This window comes from Armigeres subalbatus, chromosome 1 (genome assembly GCF_024139115.2).
Source record: "Armigeres subalbatus isolate Guangzhou_Male chromosome 1, GZ_Asu_2, whole genome shotgun sequence".
Taxonomy (NCBI): Eukaryota; Metazoa; Arthropoda; class Insecta; order Diptera; family Culicidae; genus Armigeres; species Armigeres subalbatus.
In genome coordinates, this window is record NC_085139.1 from 5,132,495 (window position 1) to 5,156,979 (window position 24,485).

At 42.6% G+C, this 24,485-nt stretch overlaps 1 protein-coding gene across 1 annotated transcript; it reads left to right on the forward strand.

Annotated features, from left to right (window-relative positions):
- The first annotated feature begins 425 nt into the window (after positions 1-425).
- Positions 426-22,111, forward strand: LOC134208023 (lipase 3-like). Its single transcript, XM_062684124.1, has 3 exons — positions 426-715; positions 20,928-21,638; positions 21,702-22,111. Exons 1-3 carry the CDS (start codon positions 545-547, stop codon positions 22,104-22,106), a joined length of 1,287 nt encoding a protein of 428 aa, XP_062540108.1. The 5' UTR covers positions 426-544; the 3' UTR covers positions 22,107-22,111.
- The last annotated feature ends 2,374 nt before the right edge of the window (positions 22,112-24,485 follow it).

The following is a 24,485-nucleotide window of genomic DNA, read 5'->3' on the forward strand; positions in this document are numbered from 1 at the left end:
GATCTCGTTAGTTGAGTTGAGCGACCTCGCACACATAGTACGTGAACGTGATGATGCTTACAGTAATTGGAGCAATTCGTAGTCCCGGATTATTACCTATGCATTTTTTCTACTGTGAACCACTGTAGGACGACGCTTGACGTCCGGTTGCGAGCACCTCTCGTGCCGCTGGATCACACGAACATTTTCGAGCAGTTCCCTGCCCGCGAGAACGTTCGCCGGTGCTGCAAAGCGACAAAGTCAGCAGCACCCAATAGAACAGCACTGTTTACAGATGTAATCTTCCCCCGGAGGGGTTGATTCGCCGATAACAACACAGCGAGATGTCGGAGGAGGAACTCGATCCTCACGCGCACGCGGTGGAGGAGGCGATGACGTTGCTGCCGGTCCGGTGTGTGCCGGAGCCTGATGAACTTGATAAAATCTTGAACTTGGCTCAGTTCTGATCAGAACGTTGCCTCGGCGGTTGTCTACCCGGTCGTAGTTCGATACGCGATTTACTGTTTGTTTTTCGGATCCTATATTTTCCTTACGACACAACAACATGGGAGCATTTCGATGCTGGTGCTTGCTATTTTCGGCGGTTGTGGTATTGAACGGTGCAGTTTTAGGATATCCAGATGAAGATGATTTTTCAAAAAGAGAAAACGACATTCAAACGGACCAGGAAGATAATTGGTTTCAAATCGATGATACTGATGGAGACTTAACAGTTGTAAGTAAAATGCCACATTAGGAAGGTGTGTAACTTTTTTCTGTATATGGTTTATCTTTAACGTTTTATCTTTTATCACCTTAATCGCATACCTAAATGTACCAAAAGTCTAAGCGATCACGATAAAAACAATGTTCTGACAGATTGTTAGTAGAGAGTCCACCCAGGATTTCTTTAATCTCGAAAATCCCGGGATAAGTAAAACAAAAAAAATACTTATAAGGAACCAAATAAGGATAGGATACTTAATTCACGATACTTAAACATATCGCTAAAATTATCACAAAGCAGTTGTCTTTTTTCGAGTGTCAGGGAATTAAATGCCGATATTGTTGATACAAAACAATTAAATCGATTTCTACCAACAGTTAAGGTAGTTTTAAAATTTTATGAATGTCTACTCTAAGACGCGAACGTTACTTTCCGATTGAAGCAGCAAGAGCAATTGTTTGTTGTGAGAGCCCCACCGTTTTCGCACGACATTAATTATAATCCGTGTAAATCCATATGACCTAATTCACTATGCGGAATACTCGCTAATGTAAGGAATTTACAATACAGAGAAAACACTGATTTGCTATGTGATTGCAAGTCTACATTAAACAAATTGTTTCATAAAAGGAACTTTTTTAAAACTAAACATCTTGAATTTGATGGGCTCTGCCTTCAAGCAATGTTTTTAGTGGTACCTATTTTATTAGAAGCAAATTAGTTAGAAAAGCAGCTTATGCTTTAGTGAAAAAAACTTTCAGTAAATGTCGGAATCACCGCTTAGCCTTACGAGAAAAGACGTAGGATTGCCAATCTGGAGATTGTGTGTTCGATTCTGGGTCCGGCGTAAGATGTTTTTGAGTGAAAAAACTCAGCCCGAAAAATGAGTGACACGTTTTTACGCGATTATGCCGTAAACGAAGTATTTTGGCCATAACATCCGATTTCATAGTCCGATCATGTCCGATTATCAATAGGAAACAATGGAACACGATTCTGCGTCGAATGCAACTTGTTGCGAGCAAACCGGTTGAGGATAAGTGCCCGAAAAATGAGTGACACTTTTTTACGCGATTATTCCGTAAAAACCCTGATTAATCCACCTAGCGGTGATGGAGCCTTTCTCGTGAATTATAAAAATAGTATTTTGGCCATTACTTTCGAGCCCATAGTCCGATTTGATTTCAATAGGAAACAATGGTAGAGTATTCTGCGTCGAATGCAACTTGTTCCGAATAAATTGGTTAAGGATAAGTGCCTGAAAAATAAGTGACATTTTTTACTCAATTTTTCTATAAAAAAGTGGTATTTTGGCCGTAACTTCCGAGCACAATAGGAAACAATGGTAGAGTATCCTGCGTCGAATGCAACTTGTTGCGAGTAAATCGGTTAAGGATATCCCCTTTAAGTGAGGGACGTCTCGGTACTCGAATTTGGAAGTTGCATGAATTCTTGAAAATGATGAAGAAGATAAATAAAATGATGATGTATGTAAAGGAAAGTCCACCAAGCAGAGCCCAGAATTTGAATTGGATTTTGTGTTGTTCCAGGTAGACATGTTTAATTTTTCTCCTATTTCCGAGAGTTTCGTTATTGATTGTTGATATGTCCAAATCGTGATGATAATTCCATTTGATCTTGATATTATGGAATGCTCCAGAGATGACATCGCTTTTGCGGACAATTTCGTCCTTTTGGAACGTTTGGTTGTTTAGGGTTATGGAACAATTTGAAAATTTTATTAGGAAGTTCCCTTTCAGGGTGCTGTTATCTGGTTCACAGTTATTATATAATATGTTATCTTGTGCGTTTTGAACAAGCAGAGTACCTTCTGTTATCAATAATTCGGTTGATGTATTGGAAAAACTTAAATTACATGTTGACTCTCTTCCAAAAATGAGAGAGTAGATACATAGATCATGAATCTCTCTCAGATATGCTGCTTTTTGGACAAACTCGTTTGGGTTATTTGTTCTGTATAGTATTTCCTTGTTCTTAATGACGTATTCCGGGAATTTAGAGATAATTTGTGTTTTGTGAGCTAGAGAATAAACTCGTACTATCGTATTTATTTCTTTATCCAAACGAGGAATATGGAGGATGTAGATTAATGTTTCGTGGTTCGCAGCAAATTTTGGTACAACGTGTCGAAGTGATTCATATGGAATATCAACTTTTACTCATTGATTTTATAAAAGCGTTTTTATAAACGATATTTCCTCTATGGAAAGCACTCTATGGGCAATGTTGGATGGTTTCCAAAGGATGATGGCGTCTTGGATGACTTTTGAAATCTTATTAATCGTGTCGATGTTTATTACCGTGATGATGACTGAAACATCATTTACTATTTCATTCGTTTTTATACTGTTGATGATTTTGTTGATACTTTTTGTTAAATCGTAGATTTTTTTATTCAAGCGGTCGTTGACATCGAACTGTTGATTGTTTTGGAGGATTAACTCGTTCGTAGTTGAGTTAATAATACGCAAGTCCTGTGCGTCCGGCGAGCCTCTAGCTTTAGCCTCTAGCCATTTCCATGTAGTCCCTAATAGATCCTACCTTTTTGATATTTTTTGTTCTTCAGGTTTTATCTGCAGTAAGTTGTTATAAATTGTTTTCATTTTGTGCCTAATTATATCTCCTAACGGGTTGTCCCTGGCTAATTACATACATACAAAGATGAGTTCATGTAGTCAATGGATTCTTGCAAATTTGTAAGATTTATCGGGTGAGCAATTTTCAAGGTCCCTGTTTGAATTTTACATTCTCGTGTTTTGAGGAAAAGTATCGGATCTTTGTGGAGATTTTTAGGGTAAAGTAGGGATGATGCGGTCAGGAGCGGGAGTATGTAGATAAGTAGGAGGGATATCTAAAATGAGGAGAATTATAATGTAAGCTCTTCCTTTTCCGTTTTAACTTACTTTTATGTAACCGTATGTTTCTTCTGTCGACAACTGTTTTCTTTCTATTGGTTTTTACTATTTGTTTCTTATATTTTGGTTTTCTCTTATTGCGATTTCCTGGGATCCTGTTATAAATCGTTTCGTCTTCTCTAAAATTTGGTTCGGTTTCCCTATCCTTATTCCAGACATTTTTTTATTTATCACCAGACTAAGGCCGGAGTGGTCTATTCTGCACATAAAAGTCTTCTCCATTCAGCTCGGTCCATGGATGCACTTCGCCAACCATGCAGTCTGCGGAGGGTTCGCAAATCGTCATCCACCTGATCGATCCACCTTGCCCGTTGTGCACTTCGTCTTCTTGTTCCTTTCGGATCGATGTCGAGAACCATTTTCACCGGATTGCTGTCCGACATTCTGGCTACGTGCCCGGCCCACCGCAGTCTTCCTGAGTAGCACACGTGTGACATATCAGTCACAGTCACTGTGACTCATATGCGACCAAATCCAGTCTCATTGGAGTTGCTGCAACCAAATCTATCTGAACTGTGTTACTAGGGTTCCGATTTTCGCGGTGTGTGGATGGTTCTCCCAACAGCTGAGGCAACTTGTGGTTCTTTGGCTGCTCCACATACCGTCCGCCATCTGCACCCCGCCATAGATGGTACGCAGCACTTTCCTCTGAAAACTCCCAGTGCGCGTTGGTCCTCCACGAGCATCGTCCAGGTCTCGTGTCCGTAGAGAACTACCGGTCTAATAATCGTTTTGTAGATAGTCAGTTTGGTACGGCGGCGAACTCTATTTGATCGGAGCGTCCTGCGGAAGCCAAAGTACCTACGATTTCCAGCCACTATGCGTCTTCGAATTTCTCTGCTGGTATCGTTATCGGCGGTCACCAGTGAGCCCAAGTACACGAATTCTTCAATCACCTCGATTTCGTCACCACCGATAGAAACTCGTGGTGGGTGGCTTACATTGACCTCTCTTGAACCTCTTCCTATCATGTACTTCGTCTTCGACGTGTTGATTACTAGTCCAATCCGTTTAGCTTCGCTTTTCAGTCTGATGTAGGATTCATCCATCTTCTCAAAGTTACGTGCCATAATATCTATGTCGTCGGCGAAGCCAAAAAGCTGGACGGTCTTATTGAAAATTGTACCACTCGTGTTAATCCCTGCTCTTCGTATTACCCCTTCCAAAGCGATGTTGAATAGCAGACACGAAAGACCATCACCTTGCCGTAACCCTCTACGCGTTTCGAAGGAACTCGAGAATGCCCCTGAAACTCGAACTACCCACATCACCCGATCCATCGTCGCCTTGATCAACCGTGTCAGTTTATCCGGAGATCCGTTTTCGTGCATTAGCTGCCATAGCTGGTCCTGGACGATTGTATCATATACGGTTTTGAAGTCGATAAATAGATGATGTGTGGGCACGTTGTATTCGCGTCTTTTCTGCAATACCTAACGTATGGCGAACATGGCGTATGGCGGTCTGTGATAGGTCGTTCACCCATAAATCCCGCCTGGTACTGCCCCACGAACTCTCTTGCAATTGGTGTTAGTCGACGGCATACAATTTGGGAGAGTACCTTGTAGGCAGCGTTCAGAAATGTGATTGCGCGGTAGTTGCTACAATCCAGCTTATCGCCCTTTTTGTAGATGGGACACACGACACCTTCCATCCACTCCTGCGGTAGAACCTCATCCTCCCAAACCTTGGTAATCACCCAGTGCAGCGCTCTAGCCAGTGCTTCACCACCGTGTTTAAACAGCTATCCTGGTAGTTGGTCAACTCTAGGGGCTTTGTTGTTTTTCAGCTAGCCGATCTCCTCCTGGATTTCCTGGAGATTTGGAGCCGGAAGTCGCATGTCCTGCGCGCGTGCTCCTAGGTCCATCACCATACCGCCATCTTCGTCTGCGACATCGCCATTCAGGTGCTCTTCGTAGTGCTGCCGCCACCTTTGGATCACCTCACGCTCGTTCGTAAGAAGGTTCCGGTGGCCGATTTGGTTTTCCGTTTCTTGGTAAGGTGATATGGCCTTGTGGATATTTCTGTGGGGAAAGAAGGTGCTTCGGAACCATTCCGCGGGAGGCTGCGAAGTTTATGCATCGTTGGCCGTTGTCATTCGATACGGTGTGCAGACTATCCGGTCCGATGACCGGTCTATACATTTCCTCCCTTCCTACCTGTGCATTCATGTCACCGATGACGATTTTGACGTCCCGCAGTGGGCATCCATCGTATGTCTGCTCCAGCTGTGCGTAGAACGCTTCTTTCTCGTCGTCGGGTCTCCCTTCGTGTGGACAGCAGACATCATGCACGCGTACAAAAAAGTATGAGATTTAGCAACGACTGCTACGCGCACATAAAATTTAGCACACGCGAGTCTCACGAAGTTTGTGTACTTCACATTAACATTGGTGAGTCGCATTGAGACATCTCAATGCGATCAGCTCATGCGCTGTTTGCCATGGCCAACCTTTGCAAACAACAGCGGAGGTGCATAAAACAGCTTGGGCAGAAAATTTTCATTCAATAATATCGTTGCCTAAGTAACGCCAACTATGCATTCCTAGCGCATGAGATGAGTCTCATGAGGCGTACATTGAGACACACTCACTCAGTTATTTTATGCGCGCGCTAGCTTCTCTCGTCGCACAGATTCGGTGCTACGTGAGCTTTTGTAGCTCATGGCACACTGTCTCATCCATGTATACACGAGAATTAAGAGACTCTGGTGGGCAGTGCACGTTGATGATGCTATAGTTGAAGAAACGGCCTTTTATCCTCAACTTGCACATTCTTGCATTGATTGGCCACCCAATCACGCGTTGGCGCATCTTTCCCAGCACTATGAAACCGGTTCCCAGCTCGTTGGTGGTGCCACAGCTTTGGTAGAAGGTAGCCGCTCGATGCCCGCTTTTCCACACTTTCTGTCCTGTCCAGCAGATTTCCTGCAGCGCTACGACATCGAAGTTGCGGGGATGTAATTCATCGTAGATTATCCTATCGCAACCTGCGAAGCCTAGCGACTTGCAGTTCCATGTTCCAAGCTTCCAATCGTGTTCCTTTATTCGTCGCCTAGGTCGTTGCCGATTGTATCGAGTCGTTTTATCTTCTATGTCGTTCGTAATAGTTGTTTTTAAAGGCGGCTTATTGGGCCTGCGCAAACCTCCTGTCTCGTCGGAGGGCCGTCGTGTCAGGGCTGTTTAGCGTCCCACCTAACACCAGGACTTGGGCTTGTGCGCTTGAGCGGCACACGGTCGCTTTTGTGGGGCCTACTTGCGGATACATGCAGCTTTTTATAGGAATTTAACAGGGCCCACTGTCAAGCCCCACCACATCCTAGGCAGGCGCCACAACTCGCAGATGGCCTGTTGAGCAGATTCCCCCTCCATTGCTTAGGAAGAAAAAAAAACATACTCTTACCGGGCTGCGAAATGGTGAGTTGACATCTGGGAAGGAGCGACCTACATAGCTCTGGTTTTCACAAGTTCCAATCTCACGCTTCCACGGGCAATTGACGGGCGATGACAATTGATCGCTAGCTAAGGGTTGCGTACTTAGCTGATAGTGCAGCCTGGGCACTGTTGTCCTTCTGACATCAGCTAGAGTGAGTGGGTGCGACCAACGGGACCATCGTCCCTAACCCCTAATCCCAAGGCGTTAAGCGACCCGTGCCGAGGGGATGCATGGCCAGGGGGTGAAATAATGAGCTAGGCCTTTAACGGAGCCTGTGGGGTACCTGGGCACCCTCTACAGTAATTGTCCCTTACCGCGTCATGCTGGGCTCTGGCGTGGTGGACCTCTTTTCCCGAGCAACTCGTGGGACCAAAATGGAAAACCAAGTCAATTCTTCAATTAGTGGTAGTAGTGTAGGCGACAACCCCTTCGCAAGAGGTGGGTTGTTCAGGTCTCCGCCTAGGAGGCCAGGGGCAATAGTCGGCAGCTCAGTGCGCAGCGCCAGCGTGGGTCACTTAACCATCTCCCAGGCTACGCCGGTAGAGGTTATAGACGGCCCATGGCTTGTGAAAGCGATGAACCGCAAACGCGATGGGCTTTCGGCCTTCAAGGTGGCGACGGAACAGCTGGACGCCATCATCGACTTTGCAGCATCGAAGCATAATATCAGTAAAGAATTCAAGAGGAGCTTGCTGAAACTTCGAAAGTCGATGCTGGACGCCAAGCTGGAGAGGGCGGTCGGGACGGCCAAGTGTAAGCCCGTGAAATCCGTGGAGTCGAGGTCTACCCAGACTGAGACCCAAGGATTTGCGGACTCGGGCAAAGTCGAATCGACCGAGGGCGTGCTAACGAAGACGGTGGTGTCAAAGTCTACCCAGACTGAGGATCAAGTATTTGCGGGCACATCAGGGGTGACTGCTCCAACGGAGCAGACACAAAAACGGGGGAGACAGTCTCCAGGGGATGAGCTCCCTCGCGCGGAGGGTTACTATCCCGAACAAGGGTAGTGGGGCTGGGAAGCTGAACCCCGGCCAGGTACCTCCAAAACCGGGGGAGGAAGGACCTGGAAATGTCCGTCCACCCAGGAAAGATGGTGGTAAGGGGATACAGCAGGCTGAGATCTCTCAGCCGCACCACACCAGGGAAATAGAGAGGGATGACGCCTCCTAGACTCTGGTCAAGAACAAGAGGAAACCGAAGACGTCAAGGGCCGAAAAGAAGGCCCAGGAGAATGAGGGTAGCAAGAAGTCTAGAGTAGACGCCAATCGCTCCAGGGGCGATGCCCTAGTCATCAAAACGGACGAGGCTAAGTACTCGGACGTCTTGAAGGCGATGAGGAGTGACGTCAAGCTCGGTGAACTCGGCGCCGACGTACGTCGAATAAGACGTACCCGGATGGGCGAGATGATCCTCGAGCTGAAGCGGGGCGTCTCGCAAAAGGGCGCTGCCTACAAGAAGTTGGCGAAGGAAGTCCTAGGCGAGACGGTCAAGGTGAGGGCACTCACGACGGAGGTGAATCTAAGGGTTAAAGACCAGGACGAGATCACCGAAGTCGAAGAACCCTTCACGGCACTGCGGCGACAGTGTGAAGTGGAGACGCCCACCGCAGCCGATCGGCTACGGAAAGGTCCGGACGCAGGTAGCATTGGTTCGGCTATCTGCAGCGGACTCCTCCAAGGTAGTCAAGTTAGGGAGCGCCAATGTGGGATGGTCGGTATGCCCTGTGGGCATATACGAGCAACCCGAAGTTTGCTTCAAGTGCCTGGAACCGAGGCACAAACAAAGGGACTGCAAAGGCCCTGACAGAAGCAATCTCTGCCGACGCTGCGGATTGGAGGGTCATAAGGCACAATGCTGCACGAACCCTCCCAATTGATTGATTTGTACCAGCAAAGCTGTGAACAGCAAGCACTCCATGGGGGGTTCGATGTGCCCGGCGTTTAAGCATGCTGCAAAATCACAGTGCAGGTAACGCAGCTGGCTTGCTCGGCCTCACCCGAGTGTTTGGTGTGCGCAGGTTTAGAGGAAACGGCGGAACACGTGCTCGTGTGCTCACGTTTTCGTGCATTGCGTGACCACATGCTTGCCACATGTGGTCTGGACTACCCCGGACAACCTAGTTCGGAGGATGTGTAAAGATGAAGTTGGCTGGAACGCCGTTTTATCGGCTATCGCCCAAATCGTCTCGGAGCTACACAGAAGGTGGCGCGTGGATCCAAGGATGGCTAGTTCAGGCGCAAATAAGAGGTGCTCCAAGGGACCGGAGTCGGCTTCATGGGTCATACCGGTGGTCATGTTCTGTGGTCGAACTCGATCCTTTTATCGAACAAGTGGTCGCGTGAAGAACAACATGGTATCGTCGCTTTCGCGGCGTCGGTCAACCGGGCGGGTTCCGAGCCCGAGGACGGAAAAGGGGTCCTCGTCAAGGCTGGGGCAGGCGTAGGCACCGCGTCGGCAAGTCCCTCTGTGTGTTGGCGAATAGACCCTGGCGCGGGGAGATCAATTTGGGGTGCACGCGGTATCATCATTCTTGATACCAGTCGTGCAGAGGGAAGCAGGCGCGAAGTCGACCCTTCCCACCTTCCGAGGACATAGGGCGTGGTAAGGCCACCTGGAAAGCCGGCAATGCGCTGGCACGATACCAAGGTTTTCTTCTAAAAAAGCTAGTCACGATGTTCGATGCTGCAAGGGCACGCAGCTAACCTCGAGGGGTTAGGGACAAAAGGTCGAAAGACAAAAGGTCGAAAGGACAAAATGTCGAAAGACAAAACGTCGAAAGACAAAACGTCGAAAGACAAAAGGTCGAAGGGACAAATGGTCGAAAAGGACAAAAGGTCGAAAGGGACAAAAGGTCGAAAGGACAAAAGGTCGAAAAGGACAGAACGTCGAACGGGACAAAAGGTCGGAAGAAACTAAAGATCAATAAGATCAAAAGATCGAAAGGGAAATGGACAAGGAACTGAAACGAAGAGAGTCAATCTAGCACCAAAGTTGCCCTACACAGTTAGCAAAAACTCTGCTCTTTTATTTTTCACAATTTTTAACAATTAAATAAAATTCATTCAATGAGTACAACTAATAGATGGATGTTGAGTTTTCTAAATGTAACTTCGATCTGTCAAAATGATGCACGCCGCACATCAAATACACCGGTGTATATTACACGCCGGTGTATATGCAATGCGTGTGCCTGCGTGGCTGCGGAGTACACTATTTTGACAGATCAAAGTAACATTCAGAAAACCTAGATATTCATCTATCATTTGCACTCATTGAATGATTTTTATTTAGTTGCCAAAAATAGTTTAAAATAAAAGAGCAACTTTTTTACCAACTGTATAGGACAACTCTGTCTCGCGCAATACAAGTTTTATTCATTTCCTAAATGAACAATGCTTTTTATCTCTAACAGAACTATATAGATATTCATAATATTGTTTCATAGTAATTACTCCTTCTTTGAAAATTGTTCATTCTTCAACTTTGATTGATGTGATGAGTGTGTTATTTCTGCTTGAAGTTAAATGCATTTCATAAATTCTTCTGGAATACACGAAACTTGTTATCAACTTATTCTTGATCGACCTTTTGTCCCTTTCGACTTTTGGTCCTTTTCGACCTTTTGTCCTTTTCGACCTTTTGTTCTTTTCGACTTTTTGTCCAGGTCGACCTTCTGTGCCTTTCGACCTTTTGTCCTTTCGACCTTCTGTCCCTTTCGACGTTTTGTCTTTTTGACCTTTTGTCCTTTCGACCTTTTGTCTTTTCGACCTTTTGTCTTTCGACCTTTTGTCCTTTCGACCTTTTGTCATAGATTCAACCTCGAGGGTGCGTTGTGCACTGGCCCCCCTTTGAAGCATTACTTTCTGGTTGTACCGAAAGGACTATGGGCTTGGCGGCAATGGAAACGATTTAGCGGGTCGGGGATGTAGTCCTGCCTCCCTTGTTTGCTGTTGGAGGGGGTTAGGGACAAAGGTTGAAAGACAAAAGGTCGAAAGGACAAAAGGTCGAAAGACAAAAGGTCGAAGGGACAAAAGGTCGAAAAGGACAAAAGGTCGAAAGGGACAAAAGGTCGAAAGGACAAAACGTCGAACGGGACAAAAGGTCGAAAGGACAAAACGTCGAACGGGACAAAAGGTCGAAAGAAAAAAATATCAATAAGAAATGCGAGAGGGACAAAAGGTCGAAATAGACAAGAAACTGAAACGGAGAGAATCAATCTCGCCCCAGAGTTGGCCTACATAGTTGATAAAAAATCTGCTCTTTTATTTTTCACAATTTTTAACAGTTAAACATAATTCATACAGTAAGTACAACTTATAGATGGATGTTTGAGTTTTCTAAATGTCACTTCAATTTGTCAAAATGGCGCATGCCGCACATAAAATATACCGGCGTGTATTACACGCAGGTGTATTTTTAATGCACGCGTCTGCGTGGCTGAGGGGTGCGCTATTTTGACAGATCAAAGTAACATTTAGAAAACCTAGATATACATCTATTATTTGCACTCATTGAATAAATTTTATTAAAAATAGTGTTAAAAAGTTAAGTGAAAGGGAGTGAAAAAAAATAATGAAAAATAAAAGAGCAATGTTTTGCAAACTGTATAGGACAACTCTGTCTCGAGCAATACAGGTTTTAATTCAACAATTCAGATATTCAAAATATTGTTTCATAATGATATGGAAATGCTAATATCATCTTCCAAACTTGGACGTACATGTTCATGATAGCATTAGAGGCGAAAGTATAGAATTGATAGTTCCGTTAGGATACAGCACACTGATATTCTTTTTCATACGGGAGTCGATTTGAAAGCGAGCAGGAAGGCAATATTTGTGCCATGGCACATATCACACGACCTTCCTTTCAAATCGTATAAGGGAAGAATATCTTCATGCTGTATCCTAACGGAACTATCAATTCTATACTTTCGCCTCTAATGCTATCATGAACATGTACGTCCAAGTTTGGAAGATGATATTAGCATTTCCATATCATTGTAAATCGTTTAACTTCACGTAGAAGTAACACACACGAAATCATTAATTTATTGTTTCATAGTCATTACCCCTTCTTTGAAAATTGCTCATTCTTCAACTTTGATTAATGAGATGGGTGTGTAATTTCTGCTTGATGTTAAATGCATTTCATAAATTCCTTTGGAATACACAAAATTTGTTATCAACTTGTTCTTGATCGACCTTTTGTCCCTTTCAATCTTTTTGTCCTTTTCGACCTTTTGTTCCATTCGACCTTTTGTCCCTTTCGACCTTTTGTCCTTTCGACCTTCTGTCCCTTTCGACGTTTTGTCCTTTCGACCTTTTGTCCTTTCGACCTTTTGTCTTTTCGACCTTTTGTTTTTCGACCTTTTGTCCTTTCGACCTTTTGTCTTTCGACCTTTTGTCATAGATTCTGTAGGAGGTGGTCCCTAACTCCGCACTACCTGGATAACCCAGGATGTCTGGTGAGCAGACTTCCCCTCCATTGCTTAGGAAGAAAAAACACAAAAACAAAACGCTCATATACATTATACATAAATACGTACACGATTTTTATTATATATTAGGTATCTATAGTATTGGATCTTCAAACTAACCGTTACCGCCTTCGGGGAAGATAGAAGTTTAGTGAGAATCAAGTGAGCAACTAAGTGAAATTAACTGTTACAAAAATCGCTTCGTTTCACTTAGTTTAATATCCGATGTACAATTTAAAAAAATTCAAGTATTGGCTACGCAAGTATGAGATCAGATTAGATTAGAATAGCGCGAAGTTGGTTGTAGAAATGGTTTGAATTCTGTGGATTTTTTACCTCGGTTATAGCCAGATTGTTGGGGGTAATTTGGGTTTCTGAAGTAGTTTGGATTTTGGGGGTAGTTCGAGTTTCTGGGATAATTAGGGTTTTGAGGGTAGGCAGGTCTTTGTTCCATTGTTGAGGGATAATTTCCTCGTGAATATTGATTAAAATATGGAGCAGGGTGTTTGATTTGTTGGGGAGGTTTAACTGGTCCTGTTGAATTAGTTTCTTGAAATTTTAATGTTTCCTTTTTTCTCGAATTCGATGAATGCTGCTCCAAGGCACCTGCATATGCTTCTTAGAGGTTTTGCGGTCTATGAATTCGGGTCAATGCCGACAGGTAATCGGGCGGACCGTTTATAAAGGCACTGGCTTCGTAATTCACCATGAGGACCTTTGCACAAGGTTTAATATCATCGTTTGCATCCCGCGGATTGCCATTTGGCGGAAATCAGTTAGAATAATTATCATTGAAATATTTACCGATTTCTGCTTAATGAATTATTGGCAGTGGCTGGTTTTCAACCCACCGCTGCCAGCATCCAAGCATTATCGTATATGCGCAAATAGCCACCATGAGTTAACCGCCAGAAATGGTTAACTATTTGTATACTATTTCGCCGACAATTCCCAGAACATATCAATTCTCCGAATAACATTTCGCGGAATGCACCTTTTCACCGAAAGACATTTCGCGGAATGTACTTTTTCACCGAAAGTAATTCCGCGGGTTGCCATTTAGCGGAATTCAGTTAAAATAATTATCATTGAAATATTTATTGAAATCCTGTCTAAATTCTTTTTGATTGTGGTTTTAACATGGAGGAACGAGATATTTCTCAATTTTCAATATTGTTTTATAAAAGTGTAGAACTTTTGACTTTGAACCACATTTAGACATGCATTGAAACATGCATGCAGCACACATTTCTATTTGCCCCAATGGGTTGAAAATGCGGAGCAATTTCAAACAACCAGAATACAAAAATTATAACGGGTTTCCATCGATTTTTCATAATCATTATGCTTATTCGACATTGGATCAACACCTACCGTGATAATTGGATGAAAAACTCCTCCAAACATCATTTTGAAACCTGTTTCATTGGTACGGCAAAAAGTTGGTTTGGATTTTACAGAGGGCGAAAAATAAACAATGGTATGGATTGCTTTTAGTAGCTGCAATTTTGCGGGAATGGCAGTCAGAACTCAGATCCATTGTATTTTGAATAGTTTTGTTCGGATATTTCAACCATACACTCTATTGTATGACGATAAAAATGTTTGGAAAAATCTCAGATTTTGTATAGTTACGATACTTAACAACCCGTTCATTCTATTGCGAAAACTTCATTTACATCTGAGTAAATGGTTCATAACAATGTATTCTTATGTATTTTTATGGTTTCATTTACAATATAATCTATTGCCAATTAAATGTTATTAATAGTAGTGTTACAATAAATTGTTTTGTTATTCTACTGTATTTTTTATTCGGACCCCGCATTTCAACTTGCCCTACTGTACCTTATTCGAGGTTGTGAAAGTTTAACCTCATGGTGGTGATAGTTTCTATAATTTTGTGTTTTTTCTTTAAATTTAGGACCAAGTTTGCATAAATTTGTTAAAATCAAATGTTAGCAATGAATGTAAACAATATGATTATCTGGTTAGTGTGTTAAAAGAAAACTAAAAGAAATTATAAACAAATTAAAACGTTAAGATTTAATACCCTAGGACAGTGGCTCCCAACCTTTTCGGGATCGCGACCCTTTTTATGATAAGCCATGTGACCCACGGCCCCCTGGATATGTCATGCTGAAATCAAGAACAAACTTATATATTCAAGTAATTTTATTTCAATATCTAATATGACATTCTTATGCAATAATTCATTCAGTGTGATTATTCTACTTGCATTTGTGATACCAGCTCCAGCATACGAGTTTGCGTGTCTGATAAAGTCGTAATCAATGTTCAATCTATGTCTCGCTTTGGTGTTCATCAAAAATGGCTCTAGCTTTTTTTCACTGAATAAATCAAGACAAGACGAACCATTCCACCAAATATTCCAAATTCAAATATTCATTCTGGATTTCATCGGCCAGTTTAGCCACGCTCAATGTAAACAAAACGGTTCTTGTTCGTCTCTACACGGGTTCTCAAAGGAACCGCTCAGGACTCGTCCTTCGCGTGATTTTTGTGTATTTAGTTAATTACCCCATTGTGTTGAAGTTTGCACACCCTCACTCCGACACAGTAACGGGAAATGTAATTTCGATGTCATGAGACTAATTTGCTAATAACTTTTTTCACAAGTCATTTATAATTTTGTTTTACATGTAAACATGTAGCCCTCACAGAACCCGAAAACTTTTTCTAGCAGGTAATTTCTCTAAACATGATATTGGCGACGTTAGAGCCGAATTAGTGTTAAATGACATTTATGTCATGACAATCCGTGACATTTTTGACGTAAACTACGTCTAAGGGGAAGACTCAGATATAGGGTGTAAAACCGAAATTTCCAAATTCGAGACCGTCACGAAATTAGGATAGATTTCAAACGCTAATAGCGTCTTTATCTTTCGATGGATTTTCGACATTTGCTTATCAATCGATTCAGAAACTCTCCATCAATTTTCCAATTATATTGATACTATTGATTATCAACGTTAAACTATTGAAAATGTTGGTTCTTTCCAAACCGGGTGAAAAATTCAATTCCGTTCATAAATCCCCAACACGGACATCAGATTGCAGTAAGGTACGGGCCTTTTGATCCACTGCTTCGTTTTCCCTGGGTATAAAAAGCCCCGTGTTTCGCGTGCGCGCGTCATTTTCATTCTGGATGTCACGGCGAGCGGACCAGGGCGTCCAGAAGCGGTCGCAGTGACAACGGCTGTCTCAGCGGTGTGGTGGTGCGGATGAATTTTTTTCGGTCGGTGGTGGCGGTCGTGGAAGCAGCAGCACATCATTTTCATCCCTGTCCCATCTTCGTCGGATCTGGCAATCGACGGCGTTCGTTGAGCCGAATCATCGGATGGCGGTCGCGCAGCCCAGTGGCTGCTGTTAATAATTCACATAAGTGGCATTTAATCGGTTCTTTTCAGGACCATCATTATATTTGGGAGGAAGGTTAAGTTGAAATAATTTGCAGTGCAAGTGCAACCGTTAGGAACTGGAAAATTCTTCTGTGAAATTTTCTAGCGTAATTCGGAGTTGTATGATTTTAGTGATTGAGAATGTTGATATTAGACGAACTTTCTTCATAGAACAAAGCATAATTGTTTGGCATCGGTAGCGGAATCATAGCATTAGTGCCGGTCCGAGCATAGGCTGTCATCGGAAGATTGCTACAGCAATTTATTCACTAATGTGGCGTTTGCAACGATTTGGATGTTGTCGGCACAACATGAAATTTTCCCGCGAGACTCTAATTTTGTATTTTTCTTGTTGATGATTGAAAAAGAATTCGGTTCCGAGATGCACTTTATTCAAAGCGCAACGCTAACGTCGGTAGTTGAATCCCAAGCAAGTGTCAGAAGGAGTCCATGCAAACAATTGATTCGCATTATGACTGAAAAGAATTGTATGGCGTCAGTATTGATGTTTGCTACAGATTTTTTGACGTAAACTTCGTCTAAGGGGAAGACTCAGATACATGATTTAAAACGGAAATTTCCAAATTCGAGACTGTCACAAAAATTAGGATAGATTTCAAACGCTAATAGCGTCTTTATCTTATTTTCGACATTTGCTTATCAATCGATTCGGAAACCCTTCAGCAATTTGCCAATTCTATTGATACTATTGATTATCATTAATGCTTAATTTTTTTTCTACAACAAATACGATTTTGAAAAAGTATCACCGGCGCGTGCTTACTCGCAATCTACATGCTGATACATTTACAGTAACATCAAACAACTGAAAACCGAAATACGTCACTCCGAAATTACGAGGTGACAATGTTAGAAAGAGACAAAAGATAGGAAAAATAACACGGTGTGTAGTGCCTCCCCGAGTCACCTTAAGGGAAGATCCTTTAATTACGTAACGCAAAAATTGGGCATTTTCAACCCCCCCTCCCCCCTATGTCACACTTTTTGTATGAAGCATCTAAAAATTATGTATGGGTCGTCACACTTCGCTCAACCCCCCTCCCCCTCTAAGCGTTACGTAATTTGTGGACGCTCCCAAGAGCCACTTTCATTGATGGTAGCCGATCGTTAGTACTTCATATCAAATATCATATCATATCATAGCATATCAAAGAATATTGTGGCCAAATTTCATAAAATTTGGTCAACAAAAACCCCCCTGACAATAATAGAACAAAACCTGCCAAAGCCGTCATTCCTCCTACATCATACAAGAAAATTTAAACTGAGCGCTGCTAATGTTAATGACGACGACCACGCGACCCACACCATCGCCGGGAATAAAATTTCCGGTAGGAGCTCCGCCGATGCCGAAGGTGGTACCACGGTCTGCTCTCCGCGACATCTCGAACGAAATGGCTCGCGCGCGCGGAAGAGCTGCTTTCTTGTAATCAATAAAGTTGAACCTGTAGCCACGCCCCTTTGGTGAGTGTGTGACGGTTACACAATATTTGCAGTCATACCGGACAACAAAGAGGCGGGACTAATGAGCCATCTTTATTGATTATAAGAAAACTGCTCTCCCGCGCGCACCTAAATATTTCAGCACCTAAAAACTCATCGATGAGTTGAATCATCGTATGTTTTCTGTATGTATGTAGAATCACGAGCGCGCGTCAAACGGAGAAGCTGCAAAAATGTTTTCGCATGGATGACTATCTACCAAAATTATAAGTCTTTCTCTGAATCGTGCTCTCGTGATTCTACTACCGACGGAAAACAATCTGCCATCACCAAGCAATTAAGTTTTACTTTGATCAAAATTCATCTCGCCTCAAGTTGTGACTTAAGAGCTACTTTCATTGATGGTAGCCAATCGTTAATAAGGGAAATTACGGCTTTGGCAGTTGACAGCCACTTCTCGCGCGCGACAGACGTCTTTCCGCACAATTCATATATCTATAGTCTATTGCATTGATTTATTCGTGTCGTTCTTGTTCCGAAAAATTGCATTCGGCACGAGATGTCACACAGAAGAAACACTCTCGTCGTGGATTTCAGTGTCCTGCCAAAGCGACCGCCATTTGACCAGCTCAAGGAGTTTCTCGAGGAAGATATAAAGATTGACATGGCAGATGTTAAAACTATCCAGTTACACAACCTCAAAAACTGCGTGTATATTGAGATGCACGACTCCGGCGTAGCCCCACGACTACAAAAACAACACCATCATAAAATCATATCCGATCATATGGAGCTATATGGCAAAGTCATCTCTATCCACAACGAAGTATGGAAAAATTTCTTCCCAGGAGTGCCGAATGGTGTGAGAGTAGTACGTATTAGGCTGGAGAAAGCAATACCATCACACATCGTAGTGGACCATCATACGACACTTGTGACCTACCGCAAAGAAGCTAATGCTCCAACCACCGTGACTTCTCATACGCCAACAAAATTGAACGATGTCGACACACAGACCAACAGCGCTAAAAACATTACTCCAGTGGCAGTCTCAACTGGAGCCAGCGAGGCCTATAATAACGACAACGATGACGGTAACAATGGCCAACAAAGTATAGATAACTTGATAAGAGAAATCGAAAACGAAATCGCAGAGAAGAGACGGCTGTCAACGAGTACGAGTGAAACAAGCAGCAGCGTAGGGCATGACGCAAAACGTTCGTGTAATGAGGGATGCCAATCACATAAGGAAGTGCAAAACGGAGAAGAAAATTTTTGCGAAAATTACTTTGATTCTGATTGGAAAGTCTACAATACCAGATCAAGAAAAAAATGATTTTGTATTTATTATATTATAGATGTAAATTTCGGACATGAATGCACTTTAGAGTGTAAAATGTCAAAAATAAACAAATAAATAAATACGGCTTTGGCAGGTTTTGTTCTATTATTGTCAGGGGGTTTTCTGTAACTAATTATGCTCAAATTTGGCCTAAACAATCTTTGCATATCAAAGAATATTGTGGCCAAATTTCATAAAATTTTTACATCATACAAGAAAATTTAAACTGAGCGCTGCTAATGTTAATGACGACGACCGCGCGACCCACACCATCGCCGGGAATAAAATATCCGGTAGGAGCTCCGCGAACGGTAGGAGCTCTCGAACGAAATGGCTCGCGCGCGCGGAAGAGCTGCTTTCTTGTAATCAATAAAGTTGAACCTGTAGCCACGCCCCTTTGGTGAGTGTGTGACGGTTTCATAATATTTGCAGTCATACCGGACAACAAAGAGGCGGGACTAATGAGCCATCTTTATTAATTGTAAGAAAACTGCTCTCCCGCGCGCGCGCGCGCGAAAATTTCCAAATTGGGGACCGTCACGAAATCATGTAAGATTTCAAACGGTAATGGCGACTTTATCTTTCGACGGATTTTCGAGATTTTGTTATTAACAGATTCGGAAACTTTCCACTAATTTGCTAATAGTATTAAAACTATTCATTATCAATGGCAAACTATTGAAAATGTTATTCCTTTCCAAACCGGGTGAAAAATTCAAAAATAATCAATCCCGTTCATAAATCCCTTTGCTGAGCAAATTTTATTCCAAATACATATGGGATATTGGAAAAATCGGTTCTTCTCAGGGCTTCCATTCTATACAAAGGAAGATTGAGGCGAGGCGAACTTTTTTCAAAGTGCAAATTAACCGCTTGGAGACGCCATAAAGTTGCCTGGCATCCGTAGCAGAATCACGAGCGCGCGTCGGAGGGAGATGCTACAAATATGTATTCGCATGGATGGCTTCAGTGGCAGTCAAGTTTAATTCTTTCAAGATTCTTATTTGGTTTTGTTATTCCAGCCTATGGCGTGGGTCGTGTGGTCGTTAGTGATCCGAAACATGCATTATTGGGAATTAATCGATTCTTCTCATGGACACCATTTTAAACATAGGAAGATTGAGGCGAGACGAATTTGTTCAAAGTTCGACGTCGTAGCAGAATAACGAGCGCGTATTGTAGAGAGCTGCTGCAAATATGTATCCTTGCACTGGCACTAGATTCTTCATTTCACCAAACTGTTTTACGTAGTTTACGTCGGGCGGTCGTGTCTTGTACACAACCCTTATGATTTTTTAATCTTGCTTTCATGGCTCACACTTTGTATTTAGAACAATATTTACCGTTCGGCAAAGTTCTAGGACTCTTTGAATACTCCATGTCAATCCAAAAATCTGAACTGTAAATCACTTTTGGAAAAAGTTAATATAAAATTAGTAATAGCATTGCCATGACATTTTTTTGACATTTCCCATCACCCGACAATGTAGTTTTTATGGTTATAGGGTTATAGTTCCAGTACCTCACGTCCTGTATCGAATTCAATCTTATTTATGTCCAGATTTGTAGGTGGAAGAACAGTCATTCAAAGACCCTCAGATTTCCCCAACCATTGAGCTAGCAAGTTAATATCTATGGCATCTTTGCGTCCACTTCTAGAAGTTGCAAGGGGTATTGCAGTTAGGCAATCGTTGGTAGGTTCGTATTGTGTGCCCCTTATAGACTCTGGACTCTATTCATTCGTTCTGAGGGATTGATCATCACTTGCACTTAACATATGGTTCGGCACTTCATCCCGTAGCTCCTATTTCTATCCCATAAAAACAAAGCAATGAACAGGCTTTTGGTTGGTTTCTTATTTATGTGATTTTTTTCACCAGTAAGCACGCGTATTAGCGTCGAGATTGATGCCGTATTTCTTTGTTTTGCGATAAGATGAATATATGTTCAGTGAGATGGAAAACGGAACAGTTCCTCTACTCAAAACAGAAAATTTATTCATTGACGAGCCAAACTATCCGATAACAATGAGTTTCCTTACCATTTTGGAAGATTCTATTCTATTTTGCAGTGCTGCAAACATATGACAATATTCTAAATTCAGTCAATTAACAAAATTTCCCTTTTTTCTAATTTCCAGCCAGAGTTGATCGAAAAGTATGGCTACAAGGTGGAGGTACACTCGGTAACCACCGAGGACGGGTACATGCTTACACTGTTCCGAATAATGCCACGGAAACCGTCAACATCGAAAAAACTCCCCGTCTTTGTGATGCACGGCTTGCTTGGCAGTTCGGCAGATTTCGTTATCACCGGACCTAACAACAGCCTCGCCTACTATCTTGCCGATGACGGTTACGAAGTGTGGTTGGGGAACGCCCGGGGAACGCGGTATTCGAGGCGTCACAAGGAATTGTCGGTTCATTCGGAGGAGTATTGGGACTTCAGCTGGCATGAAATCGGCTACTACGATCTGCCCGCCATGATTGATTATGCGTTGAACAAAACCGGATCGGACAAATTGCAATACGTTGGACATTCGCAAGGCACCACCACGTACTTTGCAATGACCAGTTCACGCCCAGAGTACAACCAGAAGATTGCTCTAATGACGGCCCTCTCGCCAGCGGTGGTGCTCAAAAGAGTGCGAAGTCCAATACTTCAAGTACTACTTAATCTAGCGGATCAAATTATGGGTGTCTTCAATTCCCTGAATGTCCACGAATTTCTCCCATATAATGAGAATAACCACAAATTAATGCAGTCTCTATGCCCGAAAAATACTAAGGATACTGTATGTGAGGAGTTTATTGGACAGTTGACTGGCCCTCATCCAGAGACCTATTCTCCGGTAAAATTGATCATCTACTCCAAATTATAAAAAAAAAACTAAATAATCTGTTCTCTTCCCCAGAAACTTATGGCTGCTTACACGGGACACGCTCCGTCAGGTGCATCCGTTCGGCAGCTAATGCATTTTGCCCAAGTCGCCCGAACGGGCCACTTCCGGCAGTACGATCACGGCCGGAAGGAGAATCTTCAGACCTACAGCCACTGGAAACCGCCGATGTACAACCTGACGGCCTCGTCCGCTCCGGTGCTGATCTACTACGGGCGCAATGACTGGATGGTCCATCCACGGGACGTCCAGGAATTCTACAAGATGTTGCCCCGTGTGGTGGCGGCGAACCTGGTGGCGGACAAAAAGTTCAACCATCTCGATTTCATTCTGGCGAAAAATGCGCGCACCGACGTGTACGATAATATGCGACCGGTGCTCGAACGGTACAACACAATAAACGATCCCTCGGTGCGGTAAATGATTGTGGGAATTATTTTATGATTATTTTGTAAGTTGATTGAAAGAAATTATCCAGCCCGTAAAGTCGTCGCCTAAACGTCGTCATTCGGAATGTTATTTGATTTTGCTTGAGGTAGGTAGTTGGAAAAATTAAGCCCGACATGCAATTTTAATTTGTTTGCCAATTTATAAAATACATGCGATGCAATGTGAACGTGAACTTTTGTCTGTAGAGTGTGAGATTACTGTTTGTGTTAGATAATAATTGTGACGTTTTCTACTATCGTAGTCCGGCGCTGCTGTGGCTACATGCCATTGTTCTCCAACTTAAAATTCATTAGGTAGGACAATTTTGATCCATTCCTACAGTGGGTAATTTGGAACAGACAGAAATAGATAAAGGCTATAAGTCATGTTAGAGACAAGAAGCAAGGAAAAGCAATTTATTAATTATTTAACAAAAATCGATAGTTAAGATTTACAGTTGCACTCCTAATCATTACTATAACAAGATCCGATTGTCGAACTTTTATTATTTATAACTGTGTTAATTTCCTCAATAACTACTCAGTGTTTAACAATTGTAGTCAAGTGCTTATATTGAGATGTTATCGCCCTTGCTATATGTATAGCCCTTTCCTCGATCTTCCACACTGACTGGTCTCAATGAATATGTGCACATGATTCTAATTTATGCAGTGCACTGAGATGCATCTCGCTTTAAACCGAATACGCGAACGTCATCGTTATCAGCATCATCATTGCAGTATAATGAATGAGTCGAATGCAATATGCCTCTTCACGGGTTATTGAATCCCATCCTTTGTAGGGATGCGCCCAGCTCACCAGCACACACATGAGAACAGTGAACCGGAAGAGATGCGTCCCGTGAGTGCACACACGGGCCTAAGGCAGCGGCGTCACGGTGAAGTATATTCACAAACTGATGTGTCGAAATGTGCATATGGCTAGTCACATTCGCTTAACTTTGCTCGTTCGTCAGTCCGATGTAGGATTTTTCCATTTTCTCACAATTATGTGCTTTAATATCAACGTTCTCAACGAAGTCAAGCAGCTGAATCGGTCATGCACCACAGCTGGTCTCGTATACTTAGATGCGACATTGGATTCGTCAATGAATAATTGTGTGAGCACATTGTATTTGCAGTATTTCCGCAATACTTGAAGTATGGCGAACACCTGGTCCAATGAGTTTTTTCCTGGTACTGCTGGGCAAACTCTGTTACAATTTTTGTAAGACGACGGCGCCATAGGGAATTGCACCTCTTTCCAACATTCAAATAACGAATAGAGTTGAGTTTTGCGAATTGATTACTTTCCTTTCCCGTGACGCTCATCTTCTCTATAGTGTTGAGCCAATGCTTTAATATCAAACTGACGAATAGATTATCAGAATCTGCACGGCTTTTTAGTTACTCCAAAGCATCCATCACAATTATAAACCCTCCTTCAGTTAGTCAGACTTAAACAGGAACATTTTTTGCTTTTCTCGTAAAACAAAGTTGTACCGAAAAGTTGTACAAAGTTAAGCCGGCGTTTTTTTATTCTTTTAATTTGCGGTGGCTGTTGGAATAATATTTATGGTCTTTAATTATGGTCACAGAATTTAAATTGAACAAGAGTTATTAACAATTATAAACGAGAACATTAAGATAAACACAATTTATACAAACGCTCACTTTTATGAACATTGAAGTTGCTCCTCTTCTCCTTGAGGGAATATTCCTGTGCCAAAGGAGCGGGACTTAAGAAAATCTTCAATTTGTATTTGTCGATGTCCAGCAGTTCCGACGAACTTCGTTCCGCCTAAAATTAATTTATTCTCTGATTAATTCTCAAGTTATGAAGAAATTAATGTTTCATCGAACCGTGTTAAGAACCTTCCCCGGTCCCAAAAACCTCTGCATACAAACAGAACAGAAATAGATATAGATTCGACAATTCGATGTTTATTTTCCCATCGTGGTTAAAATTTTACCCCGAAGTGGGCCCATTTGAGTTTTGGTAGATTTATATTTAGTTTAAACAAAGAACAACGCGAACAACCCTTGTTACAGGTAGGCGAACGTGTGGTGATTCATATATTTTAACCATTTCAAAAGTGCACTTCGTCTAATCTAATCTTATACTAGCATAATATGAAAAGCCCAACTCCTCTATAGGGCTTGAATTCAAGTCTGTGCACAGACTGCTTTGTTTCTTTCTCACTGCAAAGAAATTAGAAAACAACAAGGCCAGTAAATGTCAAATTTCATGAAGAAAGAAAGAAAAGGAGGTTCATCCGTGCAGTGCCCTATTCATGAACTGTATTTGAAAGTCTTAATGCATTAACCCTTTCGGGACGCTGATTTGACGTCCAAATTTAGGGTATATTGC